The sequence below is a fragment of the Sceloporus undulatus genome, chromosome 1 (assembly GCF_019175285.1).
Source record: "Sceloporus undulatus isolate JIND9_A2432 ecotype Alabama chromosome 1, SceUnd_v1.1, whole genome shotgun sequence".
Taxonomy (NCBI): domain Eukaryota; kingdom Metazoa; phylum Chordata; class Lepidosauria; order Squamata; family Phrynosomatidae; genus Sceloporus; species Sceloporus undulatus.
Window position 1 is genome coordinate 78,575,415 of NC_056522.1, and position 26,326 is coordinate 78,601,740.

At 41.0% G+C, this 26,326-nt stretch overlaps 1 protein-coding gene across 1 annotated transcript in view; it reads left to right on the plus strand.

Annotated features, from left to right (window-relative positions):
- The window catches only part of PRKN (parkin RBR E3 ubiquitin protein ligase), a 678,545-nt gene that overhangs the window by 314,303 nt on the left and 337,916 nt on the right, over window positions 1-26,326 (plus strand). Inside the window, exon 5 of the mRNA XM_042478458.1 lies at window positions 1,060-1,143. Within this exon, the coding sequence (XP_042334392.1) occupies window positions 1,060-1,143 (84 nt within the window). The remainder of the gene's footprint in view (window positions 1-1,059; window positions 1,144-26,326) is intronic.

Here is a 26,326-nt window from a genome sequence, read left to right on the forward strand (position 1 = left end):
GTCAGCAATGTCCAAACTCTGGCCCTCCAGGTTTTTGGACTTCAGCTCCCAGAAGCCTCAGCCACCTTAGCCAATGGTCTGGGATGCTGGGAGATGAAGTCCAAAACACCTGGAAGGCCAGAGTTTGGACATCACTGCTTTAGGAAGACGGGGTCATGGAAGAATGTAGACTTTTAAATATTGGAGTCCTAAAGTCTGTTGGGATTTGGAGACAAGATATTCCCTCCCTCATTTTTTTCACTAAAACAAGTGAAATCAACAGTGAATATTATCTGCAATGAAATCTCATAAAAACAGCAATTGAAATGCCAAAGCACACAGAAAGATGTATCACCACACAGAAAGGCCTCTCCATGATTCCCACCTGCCTGACCTGCCATGCCAGGGTGACTTGAAGGAGGGATCTAATCAAGATTTTCAAAGATAAGTCAGATTTATATAGGTGAAGTCATCCTTTGGATACTTGGGCTCTAGGCTATTAGAAACTTTAATAAGTCAGATACAGTGCTTTGAATTGTACCCAGGAGTAAACTAAAGGACAGTTAAGGATCTTTTATCACTGGCAAATTCCATTTAGCATGGCAAGTCCTGGCTATTGGATTCTAAACTATATTTAAAACAGGTGGAAAACTGGACTGCAATTCCCAGCATTCCTCACCATTGGCTATGCTGGCAAGGGCTGCTGGGAATCACTGTCCAAAAACATCTCAAAGGTCATATGAGTTTCATCCTTGATTTAAATAATGCTACATTTGGTTTATGTGGTAGGATCAACTTTGACAATGATACATTTGGATTTGGTTTACATTTCTTATGTTTTGTATTGCATATTTCTATATTATGATTTAATATTTAATGCATCTCATGTACATTTTTTGGTATGCTCCATATTTATTATATTTGTATCTATTCAGGGCTTTCTTTTTCTGTTCCTGTTTTTAAACTATGATGTTTTTCCTTGTGCTCCTTTCTGCCTGGAACATTCAAAAGGAAAATATACAATTTCTTTCAAACTGCATTTTAAAATGTAATTTTCTTTTTTGTTTTTCTTTTGGAAAGGGTCCTTCTTGCTGGGATGACGTTCTGACTCCAAACAGAATAACTGGTATTTGCCAATCCCAAAACTGCAGTGGAGAAATAGCGGTAAGAGATTGTGAAAATGTAATGGCTATAAAAAAAAGTAGACTGAATCACTTACAGAAATTAAACACAAGGACTACATAGTCCTGGGTTGTGTGTTTTGATTGAATTGAGATTGATGATCACAGGTCATCAGCTGAGTCAAACATAACATAGCTTCAACATTTTAAAATTACACTGAAGTGAGATCTGTTGAGATGAAAATCTAAGTTTTCACATATGAGTGTATTCTTATAATATTCCTAAACTTTCCTCTAAAAACCTCCCAGCATTGTTGGGGTGTGAAAATCATCTTTGAGGGAAAAAATACTAAGATAAATGCCTGTTTGAACAATAAATTCTACGGATGTCCTTCCCACACAACAACATGATTGAAAATTTCCTCTGCTACATACAAATGCTACTGGTTGGCTTGTAATTTGTATCCCATCCTTGCCTTTGAATTTCAGGACCACCTACATTTGTCCATAGTCGTATTTTTGATTAATTTTTGGGTGTCTTCTTGAAGAAACACAGGTGAGGAATGAGGAGAGGATATAAGAGAGTGCAGTCAGGGTAATAACACTAACCAAGTGGTTTCATACATCCCATGTATTACCATTAATACAACCAAATTTACAATGCATCAGGGGAGTTATCTGAGCCAGTCCAGTTTTCCTGTTCCTAGAAATATGCAGATAGCCTTTGGAATTTTAAGAACGATGGCCACAGTCAAATACAGAATTAACATCAATGTCATTATATATAGTGAATGCTCTCCCCAGATAAGTATTGACATATGTGGTAGGACAAATAACTGATTCTGCTCTGCAGAAATAAGACTGTTTGGCACATCTTTAACTGCCCTGGCTCCATCCTATGGAATTCTGAGAACTGTAATTTGTTGTGGTGCTGGAGGCCTTTGTCAGAGAAGGCTAAATCCCTCACAAAACTGCAGATCCCAGAATTCCACAGCATTGAGCCATGGCAGTTAAAGTGGTGTCAAACTGCATTATATTGCCAGTGCAGATGCAGCCTAAAACAGCTTGGAAAATAATTTTGAAATAACAGCATCTCAACCAGTCCTTCAAGTTTTCCATAGTGTTAAATACCCATAGCTAGTTCTCGCCTATATTTGCCAAAGCACAACAGATGATTTCTCTCTGCTTATACTGGGCCTTGCACAGAATTTTAAGACGTACTGTAATATATTTTAGGGATAGTGGCTTTGGAGCAGCGTTAATCTTGCCTCTAAACTGCCTTTTGCTGACAGGAAATTAACAACTATTGGGTATGGTCAAAAACTGTCACAAGAAACCTGATGGTAGCTAAACTCTTCAAGCATTGTGGTGTAATCATTAGGCTACATAACCCCTAAATGTGTTTTCATTAATGATTTAATCTCCTGATTATCATAAGAGTAACTGGATTTGTAGTGGCTACACATGCCACTATGGATAATTATAGTAGGCTAAATAAGTTCTGACTAGATCTTTCAGCAACATTCTCTTGTGATGATTTATAACTACTCTTAAAAAAGGTTAAAAGCTGTGTTTGACCCTCTTGTGGAAAGGTTCACTTCTGAACTATTCCTGGGCATTGCCTGATTCCTGCCTGATATGGAGAATGAAGGCAGTTAGTTTGTCAACATCTTTCCCCATAGCATTTTAGTGCTTCCTAGCAAGAAGACTTCCTTACAGATAATCCTTGATTATGTCATGTAATCCTAACTTTAATCTATGATTAGAAATAGAAATACATCTCAGTCCAAAGGAATAACCTTACCATGTCATCATAACCAGAATCCAATTGCCATAATCTCCTGGGCATGTGATACCTTTATCCTGTAAGATATTGAGTATTATGAGGGTATGGTTTTTAATATCACATTTACACACTATCATACAATGTTGGTGAGGGTGCTGTAAATATCTATATTAGAGTCTTAAACTGCACAATATGGTTACTGTATTATCACAGTGATCTGGTTTCCTGAGAAATTGTACAGACTCAGCCATCAGAGATGCTACAGAGTTTTTCCTAAAGCAAACTTGGGAACTCAGTTGGGATGTTGCAGCTCAGGCAGGACATTCAGGGAATGTTGAGGGAAGTAAATACAGTGTTGAGATTAAGGCGATGGTTTCTTGGAGGTGGTCTGCACATCCTCAGGTTGCCCTGAAATTTTGCCTAAAACAGATATTTCATGGATAATGTATATGTTGTTCACATTAACCATATGATGTATTTTAAGGGCAGCAAGGAAAAGTATGTAGACTAGTGGGCATTTTAGAGGTATGCCACAATTCTCTATTTGACAGTTAAATAATGTTGCTGATGAAAGCCTGTGTTAAGAGATACCATATTTCTAATAAATAAAGCATTTATGGTTCACATCAAAAAACGAGTTCTTTGGTTAGAAAGAGAAAATCTTGTCCAGGATACCCACTTCCTGCAAAAGAATATACAAAAAAGGTTGTGTCACTCATTTAGTGAGAAAAGTTGTCACTAAATGAGTGACACAACCTTTTTTGTGCATTCATTCACATTTGTTTCTCTGCCTGTTTGTGGTTCAGGAAGGAAGGAAGAGTTCCAATCCCAGATGTACCTCTTGATCACTCCTGTGTCTTTGCTGTTGTTTTTTATCCCATCAGATCAGTTATATCAATCTGCAGCTTTTATTCTGATTTTGAAATACCCTCTCAAATCAGGACTCTGCAAGAACAATTTGCTCCTTTCAAGTCTCCTGTGAGATAGGGAAGAAGGTTGGAAAGAAAAGAGTAGGCAGAGAAAGAAGAAAGAGGTGGATTTGCCTACTTTAGGCTTTGGATTTGCTCACCACGGGCAGTGACCATGACAGATTGCCCCAGGATAATGTAGCTATGACAGAAATAAAATGTTGCCTTGTCCTAGGTAGATGACTTGTACTTGTCATGAATCCAAGAGAGCATGCACAGAACAGTTGTGTGCAGGTACTACTTTAGAAAAAGGAAAAATCATACCAGTGAACTGTTTGGTAAAAATAGGGTACTGAAATGGAGGCACCTGAATTATGTCCTGCCCACTCTTGCTTCTTACTTGTATCTGTACAGCAAATGTGAGGTGGTCTTAAGAGGAGTAACCAACATTCAGGACAACTGCAGAGAGGTTCACAGTGTACAAAATAGTAATTACACACATGGGGAAAAAAACCCCAATACTAGTGAAATCCACCCAAAATCCTTTTCTTTATCCTATTAACAGCAATGCATGAACAAAAATCAAAGGCAGCAGTCTCACTTAATGGCAGTAATTCAGATTTGTAGATTCGTAGGACTCACAATCAGAAGTCACATACTTGTAAGTCATAGGACAAATGATCCCAGAGATTTATAGTTTATAGTTGTGTACAGTATTTATCTTCTGTTCCATGGAAGTTCTGCTTCTTCTGCCCTGGCAGGCTATTGAGGATGGGCAAGAATTCCATTCCATTCTGTTTGTTGGTAAGAATTTGTCAAAATTTGTACATGTCTTCATATCTATGGTGAAATAACCTTGAGATTTAAAAAAAAAATGTGGAGTTCTCAGTCATGTGGAGAGCTCCCATGTGTGGAAGAAGCTCTTCAGACAAAAGACAGATAGGGCTAGCTTAATCACCTCTTCACCTGATTCAAAACTCTTTAATGAAAGAGTGCATAGGGTTATTGATGAGAGCCAAGAGGAAATGCATTACATTTTTAAAATGTGCATAATTTGGAATCCAGTGTTACAGGACCCTATTTAAGTATCTACAGGGTGCTATTAAGGTCATAGGATCCTAAATTAGGAGGATGAGATGCCTATTTTCTTCATACATTTAACTAAGGTCCTGTTCACATTTTCACCTTCATATAGTGATATGAATTTGTATTATATATAAGACAGTGCATGAAATAAGCATTGATTATTAAGGTGAAAACTGGGAGCAATTATACCCCATCCTGGTTTGAGCTGATGGTATTCACCCAGCAGCTTTTCCATGTCTGTGCAGCAGTAATAATAATTAAAACATATGGTGCTGCTAAAAGTACACAACTGAGCACAATTTTGAGAAGCAATGGCCCATCAGATGTTAGGGATTTCAAGTCTCAGAAGCTCAAGACACCATGGTCAAGGGCTTGGGAGAGTTGCAGTTGAAAATATTGGCAAGGCCAAAGTTTTCGTGCCTTTGATTTGGAGAATTTACAGGTTTTTTTTTAACTCAGATGAAACAATATATTTCCTTCATGCTAGTGTTAGTGATGTTCCTAGCTAGAGTGCCACTTGGTGTAGAGGCTGTCACCCAGGAAGGGTGAATGTTCGTCCCTCCTTTCCTCTGTTGCAGGGCTTCCTCCCCAGGGTGAAAACCCAATGATAGAGCACCCGAGAAGGGTGAATGTTTCCTCATCCTCTCCACTGTCACCAGACTTTCTCTCCAGGGAGGCAGCTTGGCAATGGAGCAGCCAGGAAGGGCAAGTCTTCGTCCTTTCTGCCCTGAAGGGAGAGGAGGGCCCAACCGGGTGTCACCTGCTGTGATCCGCATTCCTTGCATACTGTCCCAGTGATGTCACTGGCTACTGTGCTTAAAAATGCCGCTGTACACACAGAGGTCTCACTTACACCAGGAGGCATGCTTTCTGAGTAAACAAAATAAAACCAGGTTGTAACTTAGACTGCAGTCCCAAGTTTGCTTTCTAAGAAGTAAATTCCACTGAACGTAACAGAGACTTCTGTGAGAACCTATTTGTGGGTAAGAAAATGATGAAAATTTGTTCACAAAACAAAAGGGATCTTTGGCTCAAGTCTTTTTGAGCTCTGAAATTGCCTGCTGCTTAAGGTGTGATAATTTTGCGATACTTCATTTGCAAATAAAGTAACAGGGCAGGCACTTCAATGAGAAATTCAATGGGTAAGATGTTTTTATTGCTTAAGTACTTTATGTAAACATGGTGTTACCTGCTCAAGCTATTCAGATAAGGTATTAAGTTGAGCAGGTAAACCCATGAAATGTCATTCATTCTGCTTCTATAAAAGCAACAACAAGGTCTCTTTTATAAGAGCAGTAAGATGTTACTTTATAATTTCAGTGTTTCTTTAGTCTGGAGTGCCCTGTCTGAGTAAAATGAGAGAAATGAAATCTTACCAAGACTGGGGAAATCAGTTCCATTATACTTAATGGGATTTACTTCAGAGTAGACCTGTCTAGGCTTCTGTACTACAGAGATGTATAGTGCAATCCAAACACCTTGTCTATACATAATGAAGCATCTGGACTTTGCCTTTAAGTACACAATTCTAAATACTGTATAAGATTCCACAGATTTACAAGACTTACTTCTGAGTAGACCTATTTAAGATTCTATTATTAGTGGCAGGAGGACAATAGGATTCTACAGATTCACAGACAGTGCATCTACACTGCAGAATTAAAGGAGTTTAACACCACTTGGCAGTTAAAGTGGTGTCAAACTGCATTAAATCTGCAGTGTAGATGCAGCCTTGCTTATGTTGTTGTAGCTCTGTATGCCTCCATACAATAACTGTTGCCTCGATAATTACTTACTAAGCATGCAAGGAGCAAAACAGAAAGAAAAGGGGGGAAGTATTTCAGCCGGACTGACTAGCTAGCCTAATATATAAAAAAATGCATGGATCTGTAAGTTTGCTACCCAAAATGGAAATCATCAAAAGAGTTGAGGGAGCTGAAAGGAAAAAAAAAAAGCATTCCAGGATTCATTTTGAAAGAATCTTTCAAGTGGTCGGTCTCTAGAAGATTACCTAGCCTGGTTAAGTACAGTAGGCAATGGGAACTCTAAACTGATCTAATAATACAAGTTAATGAATGATAGAGGGAAATGGCGGGGGGGGGATTGTTTTCTGCAAGAGAGAAGGGGGAGAAGGAAGCTGAGGAGAGAGGAAATCCATTCTAAAGATACTGGGATTCTTACAGAAGAAGCTCAAATGTTCTGGGGTCAGTACACTGATTTGGATTGAGACACTTCCTTATGGACTGGGGATGGGCATGGTGGTGAAGAGATGATGTTTTTCTAGTTCTCAGCATTAACTAGATCCTGATTATTTAACCTTGTCCATCCCATTGATTTCAGTGCAATCAATGTAGCCTACACATTCTAAAGCATGCTGGACCAATCTTGGTTCTTTATGATTTTTTGCATGAAGAAATAATCATAATGGAAAAAATAAATAAAAATAAAATAAAAACCTTGAATTACTCCATAGATCCAGAGGAAAGGTATGGGAGAAAGCAGGTGTCTGGTGATGGTAGCAATGGCTCTGATAATCTTGGCCCCCCCCCCCCATGAGTAAATGTTCTGAGACAATGTTCTTGTCTTTGTTCTAAGTCTGTAGAAGCAAATAAAGTTTTATGGTTCATGCTGCTAGTTGCAAGAGTTTAGGGAACAAAAGACAGCTGGTTATTATATAATCTTCTCACTGTACCACCAAAATTGTGGGGGAAGAGACGGAAGAGGGTTACGTTATGTGATTCACCCCCCCCCCATTATAGCTTTTGCTTAAGGAAAATGCCCAAGCCAAACCACATGGTACATCCAAACAAATAACCTCAATAAACCTAGTATGTGAAGATTGAATATGTGGTCACTGTGATAACCAAAATCTTTAAGAGATTTTGGACTTCAGCTCTCAGAAGCCTCAGCCATGTTGACCAATAGTCTGGAATTCTGGGAGATGAAGTCCAAAATCTCTTAAAGAGCACAGTTTGGATACTACTATCTTAGAATAATAAATAGCCTGATTACCTCCTTAACCAAATGGCACAGCAGCATTTTTCCAAGTGCTACACATCAGGATTCTGCTTTGATTTTTTTGAGCTTCCCATGGAACTGATTGTTGTTTCTAAAATGTCCATACATATAACTTGCATCTTGTAATTTACACCAGTTCTTAAACTATTCCCTGGAAAGGGATACTCTGCCAAGATGCCAAAATATCCCCAAACCTGATTCAATTCTTACTTTGCTTGAGTATGAAACACAGAAGATTTCATTGGGGCAGAACCCTTTTCATCCCCCACCCCACTCCACCACACCATGCCATTTGATAAATGAGCTTTTTCTTACAAGGTTCCAATGTTATTTCATTCAAAAGACATCTAAAAGCAAATTATGTATGTGCTTTCACTACAACAAAATCACAATGAAATAATTTCCAGTCTTCACTTAACTTGTCAGAAGGTAGAACAGGACAAGATGAGAGGGACTGCTGCCATCATAAAGGGTGGCAGAACGGGCTGAAAATTTTCAGGGTTTTTCCTTTTTCCCTCTGCTTCTTCTTCCTCAGCATGTTCCTATGCAGGATTTGCAAAAGGCCAAAAAAGCAAGGAGGGACACTTTAGGAACAAGAAAATTGAGGAAATATCTGGGTTGGAGGGTTTTGTGTCTGTTAAAGCCTCAACATATACCAATTCTGTGAAAGTTAAAGGCATCATCTACTGGCTTGACATAACCCACTATCCAAATAGCATTAGTACTGCAACTTGAGCAAATGTTCTCTGGGGATTTTCTGCTTCTCATTCTTCAGGACTTTGTCAGGAAAGGTTCAGTTTCCTATGAGGGGAGGAGGGGGGAAATAAAGGGGGGGAATTTGCATCACTATCAGTGAGATCAGGCCTCTCTTTAACTCCTTTGGAAATTATGGGTTCCATAATTTGTATTATGACTAAAATATATGGTGCTTCCAATACAAGCTGTCTATAGCCAGTTATAAATAAAATATTTCTGCTCTTACAACCTGATGGATATATTCTTCTTCCTTAAAGTTTAGTATTGCTGCATACATTTCTTGCCAGGTGAAAATGTCACCATTCTAATTTTAAAACTTTAAAATGTGTAATGAGAAATTACTGTATTGTTAAAGGCATTATCACGTAACACTGCAGAGTCCTCCTGATTGTGAAATGAATGAATGTTCTGTATCTCATTTTTAAGAGCCAGGCAATTAAGCAGTCTCTTTTCCATAGCTAAGATGTGATCGCATGAAAGGATCATCAAGAGTCTCTTACAGAATCAGGCTTTTGAGAAGGTGAGCAAAGAGACGAAGCCGTGACCTTGCTGAGAATCACTTTGAAGTAATTCAGCCACAAGGGACTCATCAGCCCAGTGTGACGCACTAGAGAATATATCAGGCTATGAGATTTATCTGGTCTCAGTGGGGAAATAGTAGACATGGGGTTCAGATAAGTCAGAAAGTGTTACATTCTTGATCTTGGGGCTCATGCAAATGGCATTATTATCTAAATGTGCTCTTGATCTGGCACTTAACTAGTTAGTTACATGGGAAGTGCTTTGGTAAACCTGGAGGCTGCTACTGCTCTATCTGTTTTAAGAGGCTGCTAACAAATCTGATCTTTAAAAGGATGATAATAGTTAGAGGTTAGGATCAGGTCATGGAACATGGAAATGAAGTTGCCGCTTAAGTGTTAAGACTCGTTAAGCATTTAAATACCCCCTAGACAATTTCTTTACTCTGAAAGGAAACAGTAACAAAGCAGGTACTGAAGCATCACTGTTCTGGACCCAGACATCACCTGAGTGCCACAGGAGGGCCCTCAGTGTGTACTTACCTCTCCCTCACACAGGTTTCTTTCACACTGTAGTTATACATCTTTGATACCACTAACATCCATGGTTCCAGCGTATGGAGTCATGGGATTTGGTGGGATGTGAGGTATTTTGAATTTTCTGCCAGGGTCCTTTAGTACCTTACTAAACTATAAGTCCCAAGATTCCATAGGATGTAGCCGTGGCAACTAAAACAGCTTATAATTATGGAATTGGGGGGGGATCACAGATGGTGTAACTTAAGAGCCAAATGTTCCTAGTAAGTAACTCATCATACCATGTGTGTGATTTATTGTGATTTTTTCCACATGATCTCTTTCTTTCTTTCTTTCTTTTTCTTGAAACAGTGTGGTATAGTGGTTTGCATGTAGGAGATCAGAGTTTGATTCCCTTCTCAGCCATGGAAACTTGCTGGGTGATCTTGGACAGATCACACCCTCTCAACCCCAGAAAACCACATGATTGGATCACCTTAGGGTTACTATAAGTTGGAAACAACTTGAAGGCACAAACAATGAGAAGCACTTTCCAAAAGTCTCTTAATTTATTTATGAATTCCACCCGTGGAACTTTAAGTGTTTTGATTAAGGCAGTGGTGACTGGTGTCTCCCATGTCAGTGAAGTGGTGAATCAACTCTAGGTTTTAGTTTGAAGTGTAATGGTCCTTATATTATGGATAATGCCCAGAACCTCAGATAGCTCCTCTGACATCTGAACTAAAATCCATCCCAATGAAAATAAAGCAACCAGCCACCAGTGATTGTGTGGAGAAGTACACAGTTCTCTATCTATCTCCCCCCCCCCCCCCCCCCCGATGAATGTATGGTGAGCTCTTGGTATACATTGGAGTTTGGTTCCAGGACCCCCCATGGATAGCAAAATCTGTGGCTGTTCAGGTCCCATTAAATACAGTGACATAGTGAAATGGTTTCCCTTATATAAAGTGGCAAAATCAAGGTTTGCTTATATATATATATATATATATATATATATATATAATATTTTCAAGCCAGGGATGGTTGAATCCATGAATGAAAATCTGTGGATACAGAGGGCTGACTGTCCCTCCATTCTATTTGGGGACATTGGTGACAAAGATAATACTGGTGGTGGTGGAATCGCTGAGAATTAGTGCTACTTCCTTTCCACTTGCATTCACCAAGATACTTCCCACCATCTGAGTTGTAATTTTGTCAGTGCCGGTTTAGCATTCATCCATGTGTCTTGGTATATTGATTTTGGAGTGGTGATATCTTTGTTTGTTTGATAAGGCAATAACTATCTAGGTATCTGTGGGATTATTACAAGTTGAATTGGTGGTTTGAGGTAACACTCTTAGTAAGGGCTTAACATTATAGTGACTATCAGTAGGTAAAAATAACCCATCATAACCATTGCAGTGTCACTGAGATCACTTAAGTCTCCAGACAAGAAGCTTTGGAGGATGCATGGACGTGTAGCGATTTGTGTCCAGTGTCAGTCTGTCTGAACACCTCCTTGAAGTGCCCTGGGATGGCTTAAAATGTTATAGTGGGGAAAATAAATAGATTCCAAGTGGCCTGTTATCCACAGTCTATCATGTCAGTGGTCTGTAACAGCTTCTTTCTGAGCCTGGGCAGCCTGTTGTGCCAATCTACAATTAATCTCCTGATCAATGATACAGTTTACTGTAATGTCTCTTTCTGGAGCTTTTAAGGCTCAGTCTGTGAATGAATGCTCTGATCGCTCAGAAGTCATGGTGCATTAGCTGAAAAGCATCTTATGTCCATATTTGTTGATCCGTGTTTTGCAAATTAGATTTCACTACCAAAAAATATTTTAAAAGGTGAGGTAACATAAACCTGGCCTGCTGCAGGGTAGAGATCTGTGAGATTTGAAGACTATGGTGCATTAGGCTAATCTGGACTTCATTAGAGCTGGGCTGCGGTGGGTAAAGCATCTTACCCTATGAAAGGACAGGACTCATTCTGTCATGCTTTTACTCACCATTGCTTACAAGGCTGGTGGGCAAGTCGTTAAGGACTGAAAGTTAAATTGGAAGCCTGTCATGTTTTTAAAAAGAAAGCCTAATTGGTAGATTTGTTTCTGTATAGGTCTGCGTCTAATGAAGGATTTTGATGTGGAAAGGAATTCGGGATAGAATACCTGCTTTTTTCATGATGGTTTATCTTATGTTGTTGATGATTCTGATCAGCTTCAGTAGTTGTTGTTCTTCTTTTTTAAAAAAAATTATTAGTTGGAAACACCAAACAATCTGAACATCAATTAAAGTAGTTGTTCTTGTTCCTCCTTAAAAACCAATCTTCCTTGGAACAGTGTTAGGTTCAAATAGCCATTCACATTCAACTGTGCCTACCGTTAAAATTACCTTCCTCTCTCCTCCAAAAATACTAACCTGTTTTTTTTTACTCTGAATTGTTGTTCGTAGGAAACAGATGTGGCATGTTATTCCTCCTTTCATAGTCTCTAGCAGCCAGTTCAGTTTGCAGCCCAGAAGGGCTGTAGGTTGGTGGAGGAACTCAGGAGCAGATCCTGAATCCTCTAAAGGTTGTCTTGTTCTTGTTGTTTTGTGACTGCTTGGCTATAGGCCTACTCTTGGAAGTGAACCATCCTAGCTAATGAACAGCAAACCCCAGCACTACCCATAATGCTAAAAAATGTTGATTCAGTGGGTATACTCATAAGGTATTCCAGTAGGATTGTGATAAATGCTTGTCAGAATACAAAGACCCTTACATACTATATAGCAATACAATTCCAGTTTAAAGGATATAGTTCCAACATGTGGAATCCTGCGATTTGCAGTTTAAGCTCTAGTGTCTCATGAAACTATGAACTCTGGGATTTCACATGATTCAGCTATGGCAGTTAAAGTGTAATAGTTGTGCTACCTAAGTACAGAGTGAAGGGGCTCAAGGTATTGGAGATGGGTGAACTACCTTCAGATTGATTCAAAAATAGGCCAGCCATTTCAAACATCATGAATGACTGAATGAACATACACACCCTCTCTTGTTTACCCCACAATGTTCATATGGCCTTCACCTTTCATGAACTAAATCCTGGGTGCTAATTGCTGCTAAGACAAGGGAGTTTATCGCACACATGTTTGTAAATGTTCCGAGGTCTCAATGGTAACAGAACGGAATGGATTTTATCGCATAGCCTCGTTACCGAGACATTTGCAATGGGTTCCCGTTCCGTTCCATTCGCGTAAAATGTCCCCGATGATTCTCTTCCGTCCTCCCTCACCAGTAAACGTTATGAGAACGGAAAATCCTCTGTGTGCGATATCCTAGGCGTTCCAATTGCATCCCTGTCCGATCCCTACAGTTATGACGGGACATCATGATATCTGGACAACCACCACAACGTGATAGCCACCCTCTCTTCTACAGAGATTGGCTTCCTCATACGACTGGTGCTTCTCTGTAGGTCGGGCTGGAGTACTTCTACCAGATCAAAAAAATTTGAATGTTTCATGCGGAAATGTGTCTCCCACATGTCGTCATCCCACAAAGTCATCACCTCTTCACTCCACCAATTCTTCCTAAGAATTGGACGTAACCACCATCTCTGAGGTGATTCAAGGAGATCTGTGGGGGGTGCATCCTCTACATCCATGAGCTCAGCAAGGGCATGTCTGAGAGCAACTTTTTTAAAAAAACAAGCGGTGCATAAGTGTCCTCCTTCTTCTCCGTTCCTGCTCCATTATCAGGTAACGGGAGATGGTATGGAGAAGGACCAAAACATGAGAATCCATCTTAGGATAGAACACACAGGGAACGAGAATGCCCCAAGCTCCCTTTGAAAACCGCACACAATTTTCTTTGTAAACTGTGCATGCGCAAAGACAGGGGATGGTCGGGGCATCATCGGGATGGGACCTGGCTGTGCGGTGATATCCATTCACAGCGAGGTCCAAAAACGACAACAGGTCATTTTCTCCCTTAGCGGTGTGCGATAGCGATCGTTCTTTTCGCGTTCACATAACGCTAAGAAGACTTAATGCGATAGTGTTCATCATCAGCCCGTTTCCTGATCTGTCCGCCTTGTCAACAGGAACGGAATGGGAAAACTGTGAGTGCGATAAGGTTCAAAGCCAAGCAGGACACATTCAAATGGTTTGATGGCACATGTGAAAGCCCCCTGATCTCCACTTTGATGTGATCATTTTAAAATACCTTTTTAAAATATTTATTCGCTACCTTTGTTTTATTGAGCTTTATATGTATATATTGTAATCTCTGTATTGTAATCTATTTTGAAAGGTTTTGTAAATGAGACAGTTAACTGTTGCTTGAGAGCAACAAGTGTTGTTGGTGGTCATCTTGAAATTGGTAGCCCTGTCTTGCAGTGTCAGGTTTGTTCCATTCACGCTGGTGTCACAGAAATATTCTTTACTCTGAGCAGGGTGTGACCACATAGTGCATGTAGGTTTGCTGTTGCTCTGTCTTCATTGAATTTCCCTGCTAGACAGTTAGTTACTATAAAAAGAGGTACTTCTCTTTGAGAAAGAAAGAACTGAGCAACTTGAAAGGTTGGCTGTGACATCCAAAGACTGCTGACTCATTCTTTGCAGCCAAAGGTTTGATGATGGGGGATTTTGTTTCCATGAGAGGATAGCAGTAAGTGTGACAGAGAAAATATATCTCAAGCAATTATACACAAACCTGATAGCATGAGTCTCAGCAGAGCAATGAGCTTATCTGCTGCAGAGAAATCCCCATTAAAATCTAAGCAGCTGACTATATTTACAATTTGATTCTTTAAATGAAGTTAAACTCCTCTAGTAATGCACTTCCTGATATACATGAATGCTTACAGTGTTTGTTTGTTTTTAAAGCAACATAATGTATATTATATAGTGATTTAGTAGCATCTTTCTGTAGGGAAGCTTCTGAAAATTCTCTCATCCATATTGCTCCCCATATTTTTATATGAGATCTTCCTATGACATTAATAAATATTCTGTTGTGCCCGTGGCATGGTGTCATATGGAAATACTCTCAAAACACTCAGCTCAGTGATCAAATTTTCATTGGTTACAGCATGCAGAGTTTGGGGTGGCATAGGCATTGTTTAAATCTGTGGGCATCTTGACTGCTGATCACCAGCAATAAACCAGCCTATGTGCTGGGATAACATTGATAGGAGTGACAGGAATATTGGCTCTTCATGGTGTGAAATGATAACATGGGCCATCTTGCATGATAGATAGATACCCCACCCTTCCAAGCTAGAATGGGGCACTGAACAAAATTCCTTTTGGGGATCTTTTGGTGGGGAGCAGTCTGACCAATTCCTGTTACTCTGCTTGCTATAGAGTGGTTCCAGCCCCTATGATATTAAAATACAAGCACCTTAAGAGTAAACTATGGTATTTCATGCAAAGGATTCTTGTAACCCCTCGAGACTAAGGCCTCAAGCAGACAGGCTGCTCCAGCTGTGAACACACCCTGAGCAGCATGGGACATGGTGACCAGATGCCGTGGTCCTGAGGTCAGTTGCTGCAGCCCACAATAAACCACTAGCAAGGACTCCTTTTATTGCACTCCTTTTGTGGCTGGGTTTGGGTCTCCATAGGCGGCTGTGGCGCAGCTTCAGCCTGATCCGGGGGCATGGTTTTCAGATGACACACTGGTCCAAAGCCAACATTTGGGGCCTATCTGTTTCAGGCCCAAAGCAGATGGGCCAAATATGCCAGCTTCAGGCTGTGTTGGAGGCATGAGTTGACACACACTGGCGCCGCCCCAATGTGGCTGGAAGCTGCATCGAGCTGATCCCAACCCAGAAGAGCCAGCACAAAACGGAGTGATGAAAAGCAGCTCCTTGCTGGCGGCCAGGTTGAGGACCGTGGCAGTGGCCCAGACCGGGGCTGGGCACATGTGGTTGCTGCAGCCTAAACACAGTTGACGCCAGTGTGGCCTCACACCACTCTTTCAGACCCATCTGCATGACCCCTGAGTGAAAGAAATTGTAGCATAAGCTTTCCTAGACTTGCTCTGTTTCCTCAGAAGCATGACCCAGGCTGCATCTGCACTGTAGAAACAATGCAGTTTGGCACCACTTTAACTGCCATAGCTCAATGTTGTGGAATTCTGGGGTTTGTAGTTTTGTCAGCTATTTAGCTTTCTCTGTCAGAGCACTTTGGTGCCATAACAAATTACAAATCTCATAATTACATAGAACTGAGCCATGGCAGCATTAATTCTGCAGTGCAGATGTAGCCAGACTTAACACAACTGTGTGTCTGAATTCTATAATATTGCAATTAGGAAGGCAAATTGAAGACAGCCTTAAATTAAACATATTAATTTAAATATATTTATAATTTTAATGTGTTAAAGGGAGATAGAATAAATTCTGAGGACAGATAAATATATAATAAGAAATCATAAGAGGTTTGAAAATAAAATTAAAATAGTATAAACTCAGGACATTACAGTCCAGCAGCACCTAAGGCTACAGTTCCATATTCACCTAGATGAGAATAAGTCTCATTGAATCCAGTAGGATTAGAAGTATTAGATCCTGTCTGATCTTGGAAGCTATACTGGGTCAGGCCTGGTTAGTTCTTGGATGGGGAGCTGCTAAGGAGTAACAGGTGATGTAAGCTATATTTCAGAGGAAAGCAATGGTGAACCACCTCTGGGTATTACTTGCCTAAAAACCATATACCTCTGGAAAAATGCACAAACAGATGTGAGGGTCTCCTTCTACTTCTGTATCACAGCAGCTGATACTGGGAGGTATACTGTGCCTGATCGTGGAGGTAATATGACACCCTCATGAGTAGTAGCTACTGATGGTTTTAAAAGTACTAATATACAGGAGGATGGGATAAATTGATATAGAAGGGCTATACAGATTGGCACTTTGTGCTGGCCTGTGCGCCGGGTGAGGGCTGAGCATCTGCACACTCCAAGCCCTACTGCCACCGGCAAGGTGGCTTTGTGGCGCGCCCCGGTCTACACGGCATGCGCCATGATGACACACGTCTGGTGCAGCACCTAAACAGTGCAGCATGGAAGAGGCGTCATCATGGGCAGTGCCATGCCTGTGAATCCTTTCCAGGAAGCAAAAACAACCTGCTTTTCACTGCTTCCTTTTGCTCCCTGCGGAGACCATGGCATGTGGTTACTGCAGCCCCAGTCCGGAGTGAAAAGGGGCGGTGTCTCACCGCCTGTCTGTACAGCCCCATAATGCACTAAAAGGATCATTTTTTACCCCAACATTTCTCTGTTTGCACCATTGTGTCCAGTATTTGGTGACATACTGTACAAAAGAGAAAGTCTGCTAGGACCAAACTATGCATATATTTACTGAAGTATGGTAACTCCCAGGCACATTTTAGAGAAACTTAGAAGGAAAGTTGGAAAACAAGAAATACATTACTTTCCCATTAAGCAAAACTTTGCTAGAAGTTAAACTCATTTCCACTACAGCAAAGAAATATGACAGAACAAAAAACTCAATTCTGCCTTTCATAAAATATGTATCACCTTTTGTACAATCCTAATACATTTTGAAATGACCCATTTTGCAGTACTCTTTTTAGTTTTAGAGCTTTGCTGGAATATTTGTTTTTGCGAACTCATACATACCACCTGCTATTGTAAATCAATTTTTATCCCATTTTAATTTGATTTTAAAAACAACACTAAAAGGGCTTCTATTGCACAGTTAAAATTAGAGCACAAAGAAAAGCTCTAAATTGTGTGGGTCCATGCAAATCAGTTACGTAAGACTTGAACAATTTATCTGTCTCACTATACTGAATGCAACTCACCCAATATGGTAGTTTATTTGTATCTTATGAAACTCAGATGAAGAGAATCCTGGATTGATAATTTAAAAAAAGCTCACAGATTGGGAGTTATTCTGCACAAAATCTGTACATGGTTTTTGCATAGAACTATATTATTTTCTGCACTAAAGATGTTGAAGTTATGGCGGAATAAGTCGTCAGCTACACCCATTTCTGGGAAGAAATCTCTGTTTTCAGAGCAAAAAGTGCGTTTTTTTGTAGAGACTAGTTTGTATAGTCCAGTTTGAAGAGATGTGACTTCATATCCTTTCTAAAAGGAATGGGAATTAGAGTTTACCACAGTTTTGCTGGAACCGCATTCTATAATCTATAAGCAATACTGAACAATGCTCTCTCCCACATGCCCATTCAGTGAGTCTCTTCAGGTGATGATACTCTCAAGGAGACTTTGTCTAACAAAAAAGAGAGTCCCATGGATAGCCAGTTCTTAAGTTATTGAAGGGTTTAAGGATAACATTTCAGCATCTTGAATTAGTTCTGGAAAGCAATTGACATCCATGACAAGTCTTTCTGTTTGAGGATAATATGATTTTGATAGTGTTCACATGTTGCACGAGCGGAAGCTCTCATGCACTCTTTAAAGGGTAGCCACACACAGAACACATGATAACAGTCAAAATGTCTTGTACATAAAGAATGGATATGCAACCGGATTTTGCAGCACCTTTGAGATGAACTGAAAGACAGAAGTTGGTAACATGAACTTTCGTAAATCCTACTTCCTCAGATGCACCAAATGCATCCATTTGGAAGGAAGTAGGCACCAGTCTATGAAAGTTCATGCTACCAGTGTCTATCTTTCAGCTAGTCTCAAAGATTCTGCAAGATCCCTTTGCATACTGATTTCACAGACTAACATAGCTATGTCTTTGAATAAAAAATGGATTATTGTTGTTGCCAAGTCAGCAGAATTCAGGTAGTTGCTCACACCTGCCATATACTAAAGGCCACAGGGTTGAGCAGCGACTCCTGCCTCTCCATACCATCTTCTGACTATGATCCAATCGAAGGATTAGAACAACTAGAATACAATGTATGTAGTTCCCAATCTAGTCAAGTCCCAAAGGATTCCATGGTCAGTGATGATAAAAATGCATTTTGCTATCTACATGGAACTGTGAAGCTAGGATGGGGTGTTAACTGCCAGTAGGGCACAGTATCAAAAGCATCTTGAGATTGCAATGTGGAAATCTTCGTTGACTTTTCTTTAAGAGAGAAATCTCCCTTTGTTTTATTTTTAAAGCTGTGCATGAACCCTTGAACAGAAAGGGCGAAGCCTGAGTTTTAAATTAACTTCAATTTAATATCTTTAAATTCAAGATATACTGTACCCAAAATAATTTAAAATGTGTTCAGCAGTTCTTTTGCACTCGGAGAGGCCTGAGGGAATTGGATGGACTATGTTGAGAAGCTGAAATTTCTTTCCTGGCCTATATACTTCATGAATGTGTCATATGAAGAATATACTGGTGCTAGGAAATATATACCAGTAGCCAAAGTCTCCCTTATCTGGAACCCCCAAATCTGAAATACTCCAAAATCCAAAATTGTCCACATTTTGGCTGAGATAGTAATACCTATGGTTTCTGATGAACCGGTGTATACAAACTTTGTTTCACATACAAATACTAAAAGTATTACCTTCAGGCTGTGTGTATAATGTGTGTATAAAACATATATTAATTTCATGTTTAGACTTGGACCCCATCTCCAAGATATGTCGCTACATATATGCCAATATTCCAAAATCTGTGAAAATCCAAAATCCAAAACACTTCTGGACCCAAGTATTTTGGATAAGACAGATTCAAACTGTACCTTTATTTGTCTGAGTTAATGTTTATGATTTTATAGAATCATAAAGTTGGAAAAGACCACAAGGGCTAACCACTCCAACCCCCTGCCATGCAGGAATACACAATCAAAGCACCTCTGACAGATGGCCATCCAGCCTCTGTTTAAAAAACCTCCAAAGAACAATTCCATCGCTTTCAAGGCAGTGTGTTCTATTGTAAAACAGCTCTTACTTTTGTTTGTGATTTTAACTGAAACAGCAGTCTGAGTAGTGCCACCTAAAATCCATAAAATTTGTTTCACATTTGGATCCCTGGAAAACAAACCATAGCCAGCAATGTTTGGGGTAGGAGGAGGCAAGGCTGGAGATTCCAGATTGGTCTCATGTTTGTATGAAAATATTTGTTGCTGCTGCTAACTGCCCTCTAGTTGACTCGACTCATGGCAACTCCATGGATGAGACATCTCGAGACTGTAGTTTTCATGTGGCACACAAGAGGTGTCTGTCAGAGAAGGGTAAATGCCTCACAAAACTACACATCCATTAGAGACGTTTACTTAGAAAGTCCCTTCAGAGGGGTTTTGCCACTGCTACAATTTGAGGCTGAGAGAGTGTGGCTTGCTTAAGGCCACCCAGTGTGTTTACATGGCGGAGACAGCCTTTAAAGGAAAAGCGATTCCACTAAAACAATAGGAGGAACTTCTTGACAATAAGGCTGTTTGACAGTGCAATATGCTGCCTTGGAGAGTGGTGGTGTCTCATTCTTTGGCGGTCTTTAAACAAAGGCTGGATGGCCATCTGTAAGGAGTGCTTTGACTGAGACTTCCTGCATGACAGGGGGTTGGATTGGATGGTCCTAGTGGTCTCTTTCAATTCTATGAATCTATGAAGATCCTCTATCCTTCACTGTTCTGCTTAGGTCTTGTACTTTCAGGCCCATAGCCTCCCTAATTGAGTCTATCCATCTGATGTGTGGTCTTCCTCTCTTTCTACTGCTCTCTACCTTTCCCAGCATCATTTCCTTTTCTAATGATTCATGCCTCCTCACAGTGTAACCAAAGTATGACTGCCTCAATTTAGTCATCTTGGGCCTGTTACAGACAGCCAAAATAAATCTGCTTCGAGTCACAGTGGAGGTATGGTGTTTCAATGATGCATGCGTCCTAAGAGTCCAGAAGTCACACCAAAGCCACGCTCCAGCCCTAAGGACTGGAGCGTGGCTTTGGTGTGGTTCCTGGACTCTCAGGACGCATGCATCATTGAAACACCATACCTCCACTGTAACTCGAAGCAGATTTATTTTGGCTGTCTGTAACAGGCCTTGGTTTCCAAAGGAGAGTTCAGGCTTGATCCTTTCTAGAACCCATTTGCTTGTCCTCCTCACCATCTATAGTATCCTCAGCACTCTTCTCCAGCACCACATCTCAAATGAGTTGATTTTCTATCAGCTTTCTTCATTGTCCAGCTCTCACATGTGTACATGTTGGTGCAATGGTTAAATGCAGGTACTACAGCCACAAGGTTATGAGATTGATCCCAGGGGCTTCAAGGTTGACTCAGCCTTCCAACTTTTGTAGGTAAAATGAGTACCCAGCTTGTTGGGAGCAGCTTAGAGAGTACCGAGTTCACCGATAAGTGGTATAGAAATGTACATGCTATTGCTGTTGCTATTGATAGGGAATACAATGGCTTGGGCTACCCTCATTTTAGTCTACTGAGTTATATCTTTACATTTTAGGATCTTGTCCAATTCTTTCCTATCTAAAAATGTTACTAGCTTGAAAATGTCATCAGTGCAAATAAATAGGTTTGGTGAAAATCATATCAAAATAAATGTGCTCCACAGACTAAAACATGAAGCAAAACTAAATCAGAAATCTGATGCATTTGTTTGGAAGGTACCTCAAGTAATTGACATATTGGATCCAAACTTTACAGTGTTCATTGTTTTGATCATATTAAGATAGCACACCTAGTTTGGTTTCTCTGTGATCAAGCATACAGATAACAGAGGGACAAACATTTTTAACTTCAGCATGGCTATGTACATATTTTGCCTTGTAGGTCTGTTCACTAATGAATTAGATCCCTTTCTTTTCAGTTTCAAGATATTTCTGCAATTATGAATCTTGGTGCTGTGTCTTTTCCTTGACTATTTGGTTAGCATGTGTGAAAGATGGTGGGGGGTAATGAATTTGAAAATAAAGGGCAGTATTTCTTTTCAGCTATGAGAGGCATAACCAGAAGACTCAATCTTTTCATTTATTTGAACTTTTCTCCTTTGTGGAGTCCCTTTGGTGTCTTAAATTGGCATAAAAATTCAAATATGATTGCCTATGGAAATTAAACTTGGAGGAATGGGTAGATTCTCTACAGGAGACCCTTGATAATAAATTTGAACAGTTGGATTCTATTCTAAGGACTGAATTGTACATGTAAGACCCAGAAATTAACAGCGATGTCTAGCCTAAGATGATACATTTTAAATAGCTTTTCTGATGCCAGGATTTATTTGTTGCCCATATAAGCACTTCAACCATGAATATCTTTAACAATCTATATGATAATGTAGTGGATTGGGTAGAACACAGCTAGGACGAATTGAGATTTAACATGTATTGCTTGCATGCACCTTGTCCGTTAATTAAGGCTGGATTGAGCAAACAATGACCTCTAGCTTTAGTGTTGCAGCAGAAATAAGATGTAGAATGGCCTCATATATATCTGGGAACATGAACAATAAGTAGGCCAATCAAGGTTAGTGGAAGAGACCTCATCTCTTCTTCTGGGGAGAGCTTGCTTGAAGAGGAAGACTAACCAGGCTTACCACACTTAAGAGCAATCTGTGGAAGAGACTGATGTAGACCTGTTATACTAGAGAACAGATGTACCCTCCCATGGGCTGAGGGGAGATTTATTCACAATTTATTTCTAAGCAGCTAGTTACCTATTGATTATTTCTACATTTATTGTGGGATAACATCACATGCATCCCATTCTTGACAGTATCCGGCCCTTAGGGGCCCCTTCCCTTGGAGGGGGGAGGTTACAGTTAACTGGCAGAGTGGCTCAGAAGACCAATTGCAGAGCCAAAGCTGTTAGTCCCAAAATTTGTCTCTAAACTGTATATCACTGAATATTTTTAGGAATTCATTGACTTATATCTCTCAATCCAAATCTTATGAGATCTGCTGGACTCAATCAAAAACAGGACTGAGGAAAGCTCAAGAAGTATTCTGAACAGTTGAAGTGTGGCCCAGTCTTGGGCCATGCCCTAGATCAGAGAAGAATATGCTTGTGCCGTTTAATCAGAGAGAGATGTGTGAGACTGAAAGATGATTTTTTTACATGATCTATCATACTCAAGAGCCACAAGTCACAGAGATCCTTAGGCAGCATGGAAGGATACTTGTAGGAAGGGTCAAAGTAAGACAGTAGGAACAATGGCTTATTTTACTTCTGGTAGGTTTGTGGGCTCCTGAGGTCACTCAAGGCCACAGTTTCTGATGTAGCATTATACAACATCTGTTCATCAGAGCACAAATTTTAAGCAACCAATAACCTTTGCTTTCCATTCCATTCAGTCTTTAAATATGTGACATCAGAGCTTTTGGAAATGAAGGAAGCTTTGAATTCACAATGTGCTGTTGATATACTAGTGTGAATTTCTGGGCATTTTCTTTGTGAAATATTTCACCTAAAATTTGTAAAGCCTACTTATTAACTACTCAAATTAAGATTAAATTGGATTTACAAGTTTTTAACAAAAAACAAGGGCAAGAAGCAATAGATAAGAATGCATAGCACTACGGGGTGGAGAAAGAGTTTGCATGCTGCCGTTGCCTGTGACAGAACCTGAAAGATGAAAACAAAAAATCAACAAGAAGGACAATTAAATTAAACTTTGTCTTCTTTAACTGATTTTGAATGTATGAGTGAAATTGACTTTGTGCAATTAATTCATGAATTTGCAGGGGGGAAAGCGATAGAAATAAAAATTTAGAATCAATTGACCTAATATTTGTAGCCTTATTGTTCTGTTAGAATAAAAAGATCAAGGTAATGACAGATAATCCCTTTATTAGTTACTTAAACATTACAAAATAGTTAGCAAGCTTGTGGGAGTTTCAAGCAGAATTGCTATTAAACAAATCTGGGGATATTATTATTATTATTATTATTATTATTATTATTATTATTATTATTTTCTTATATCCCACCTTTCTCCCAATATAGGGACTCATTTTTCAGAAATATAGGCTATGTAGTAGTAATTTCAGTTTTTTAAAAAGGCATTTTTTTCTAATTCATGAAATTGTGTATATCGCATGTGGTGCTGGTATGGGAACAGAGCCCATATTGACAAGTGTAGACCAGACCATGATGTTTTGGACCCTGGCTGCAGTCCTTTGTCTTGTACAGATATCTTCCCCTCTTCCCATAATATAAAAGTTACTGATTTTTTTCTCCTTCTATTTTCTTATTGTTCAGACTGGTCCTTCAGCTACAAGGTTTTAGTATAATGGGACACTGTAAGTGGTCTTCAAAAGCAAGTCTAAGATTTCTGTGAGCCATCTAATAATAATAATAATAAAATCTTTATTTGTATCCCGCCCTTCCAAACGATCAGGGCGGCTTACAATGATGCAGCAAGTGCAAGCAAAATACAAAGGTTAAAAACATATACACAACAACAACAATAATCTAAAAAACAACAATAAAAGCCCCTTAGCCCAACCTCATGGCCACGGAAGAGGAGGGAGGCCCACAGGATATTTAATCGGGGAATGCCTGCTTGAATAGGAAGGTTTTGAGGTCCTTCCTAAATTGGGCCAGGGTGGTAGATGAGCGGAGCTCCGTGGGCAGCGTGTTCCAAAGGGCTGGGGCAGCTGTGGAAAAGGCCCTTCTCGAAGTGGAAGCTAACCTGGCCCCAGGCACCTTCAGTAATTGCTGCCCAGATGTTCTGAGGGTGCGAGGCGGAATGTACGGGGAGAGGCGGTCCTTTAGGTATCCTGGGCCCAAGCCATTTAGGGCTTTATAGGTAATAACCAACGCCTTATATTGAGCTCGGAAGCGGATGGGCAGCCAATGAAGATCTTTTAGCACAGGTGTTATGTGGCTGGTCCTGGATACGCCAGTGACCAGCCGGGCTGCCATATTCTGTACCATTTGCAGCTTCCGAGTTTGGTATAAGGGTTGCCCCATGTAGAGTACGTTGCAGAAATCCAGTCTCGAAGTTACCAGAGCATGTACAACAGTTTCTAGGTCCCTCTGGGCCAGGTATGGGCGCAGCTGGCGAATCAGCCGAAGCTGATAACAGGTGCTCTTGATCGTCGCATTCACCTGAGCAGTCAGGTGAAGCGACGAGTCAAGAAGCACCCCCAGACTGCGCACGGAGTCCTTCACAGGGAGCGTGACCCCGTTCAGGACAGGTGGAACCACCGCCATTCCTGGACCAGGGGAACCTATCACTAGTACCTCCGTTTTCTCTGGATTTAGTTTGAGTCGGTTTTTCCTCATCCAGCCCATTACTGACTCCAGACAGGCCACGAGAGGAGAGACGCCATCCCCAGTCACTGCATCAGTCGGAGACATAGAGAAAATGATTTGGGTGTCATCAGCGTACTGATAACCCCGCGCCCCATGTCTCTGGATGATCTCTCCCAGCGGTTTCATGTAAATGTTAAATAGCATGGGAGACAGAATGGCTCCTTGAGGGACCCCGGTTTTAAGGGCCCGCTCGCTGGAGCACACGTCTCCCAGCTGCACCATCTGGGACCTCCCAGAGAGGTAGGAGCGGAACCACTGGAGCACAGTGCCCCCGACTCCCACCTCAGCCAGGCGCCCCAGAAGGATACCATGGTCTATGGTATCGAAAGCCGCTGAGATGTCCAAGAGCACCAGCAGGGACACGCTTCCCCTGTCAATGCCCAGACGGAGATCATCGACCAAGGCGACCATGGCTGTCTCAACCCCGTGACCCGCCCGGAAGCCAGTTTGAAATGGGTCCAGATAATCTATCCACCACAACCACTTTCTCCTGAGCCTATTCACCAGTGTGGCCAAAAACAAAACAAAATAATGTCAGAAATATGACAGAGGGCTTGTCTACATTACTGGTAGGTCCTGAATTCCCCCTAGGCTTGCTGCATGCTGCTTGCATTACAAGGCCCAAACCTGCAAATCAGGTCTGGGCTGTTTACACAACAACAACCTGTTCTGCATTAAAAAGATCCTTTGCTCTGGATTTTCCAGAAAAGCTTGGACAATACACAGCGACAATGGTGGAACCTATGATCATCCCTGCCAAGTTGCTTTGTGGCTACGAGTTGCTTTGAGGTCAGAATGAAGCTTGGCACCTTTTTCTGGCATCAGAATGCCTGTAACAATGCTGCCAGCTAACTTGCAGATGCCACATGAGGAGGCAGTTGCCCAGAGTTCACTAAAACCCACAGCAGGCAAGGGGGGATTCACGGTGGGGATTTGGGGCCAGAATATTCTGGGAGCAACCCAGAGTATTCTGGCAAATCTAGAGAAGCCCAGAGAGGGATGAGAAATACGCCAGCTTTCATGTGAAAGAGACTGGCGGGTTACAAACGGCCCTCAAGGGGCCGTTTTCCCCCCGCCGCCATTCGCTGCGTAGGGAAGCCCCAGCTGCCAGACCGCGAGGCTTCCCCGTGCAGCAAAAAAGGAGCGGCGAAATGCCGCTCCTTTTTGGAACGCGGAAGTGGCGCCGCGAGGGGTGGAGTGCGCCCTCGTGACATCACTTCCGCCGCGACACGTCTGGACGCACAGCGTCCAGTACGTCAAAATGGCGGCGCCCATGTGGATGGGCACCGCGAAAAAGTACGCGCTCCGCACGTACTGGGAGGAAGGGCCGCCAGGAAGGTAAGAACCTTCCTAACCCTAATACGGCCCTTCCTAACCCTAGTACGCGCGGAGCACGTACTTTATGGCGGTTTGTAACCCGCCACTGTAATCTTTCCC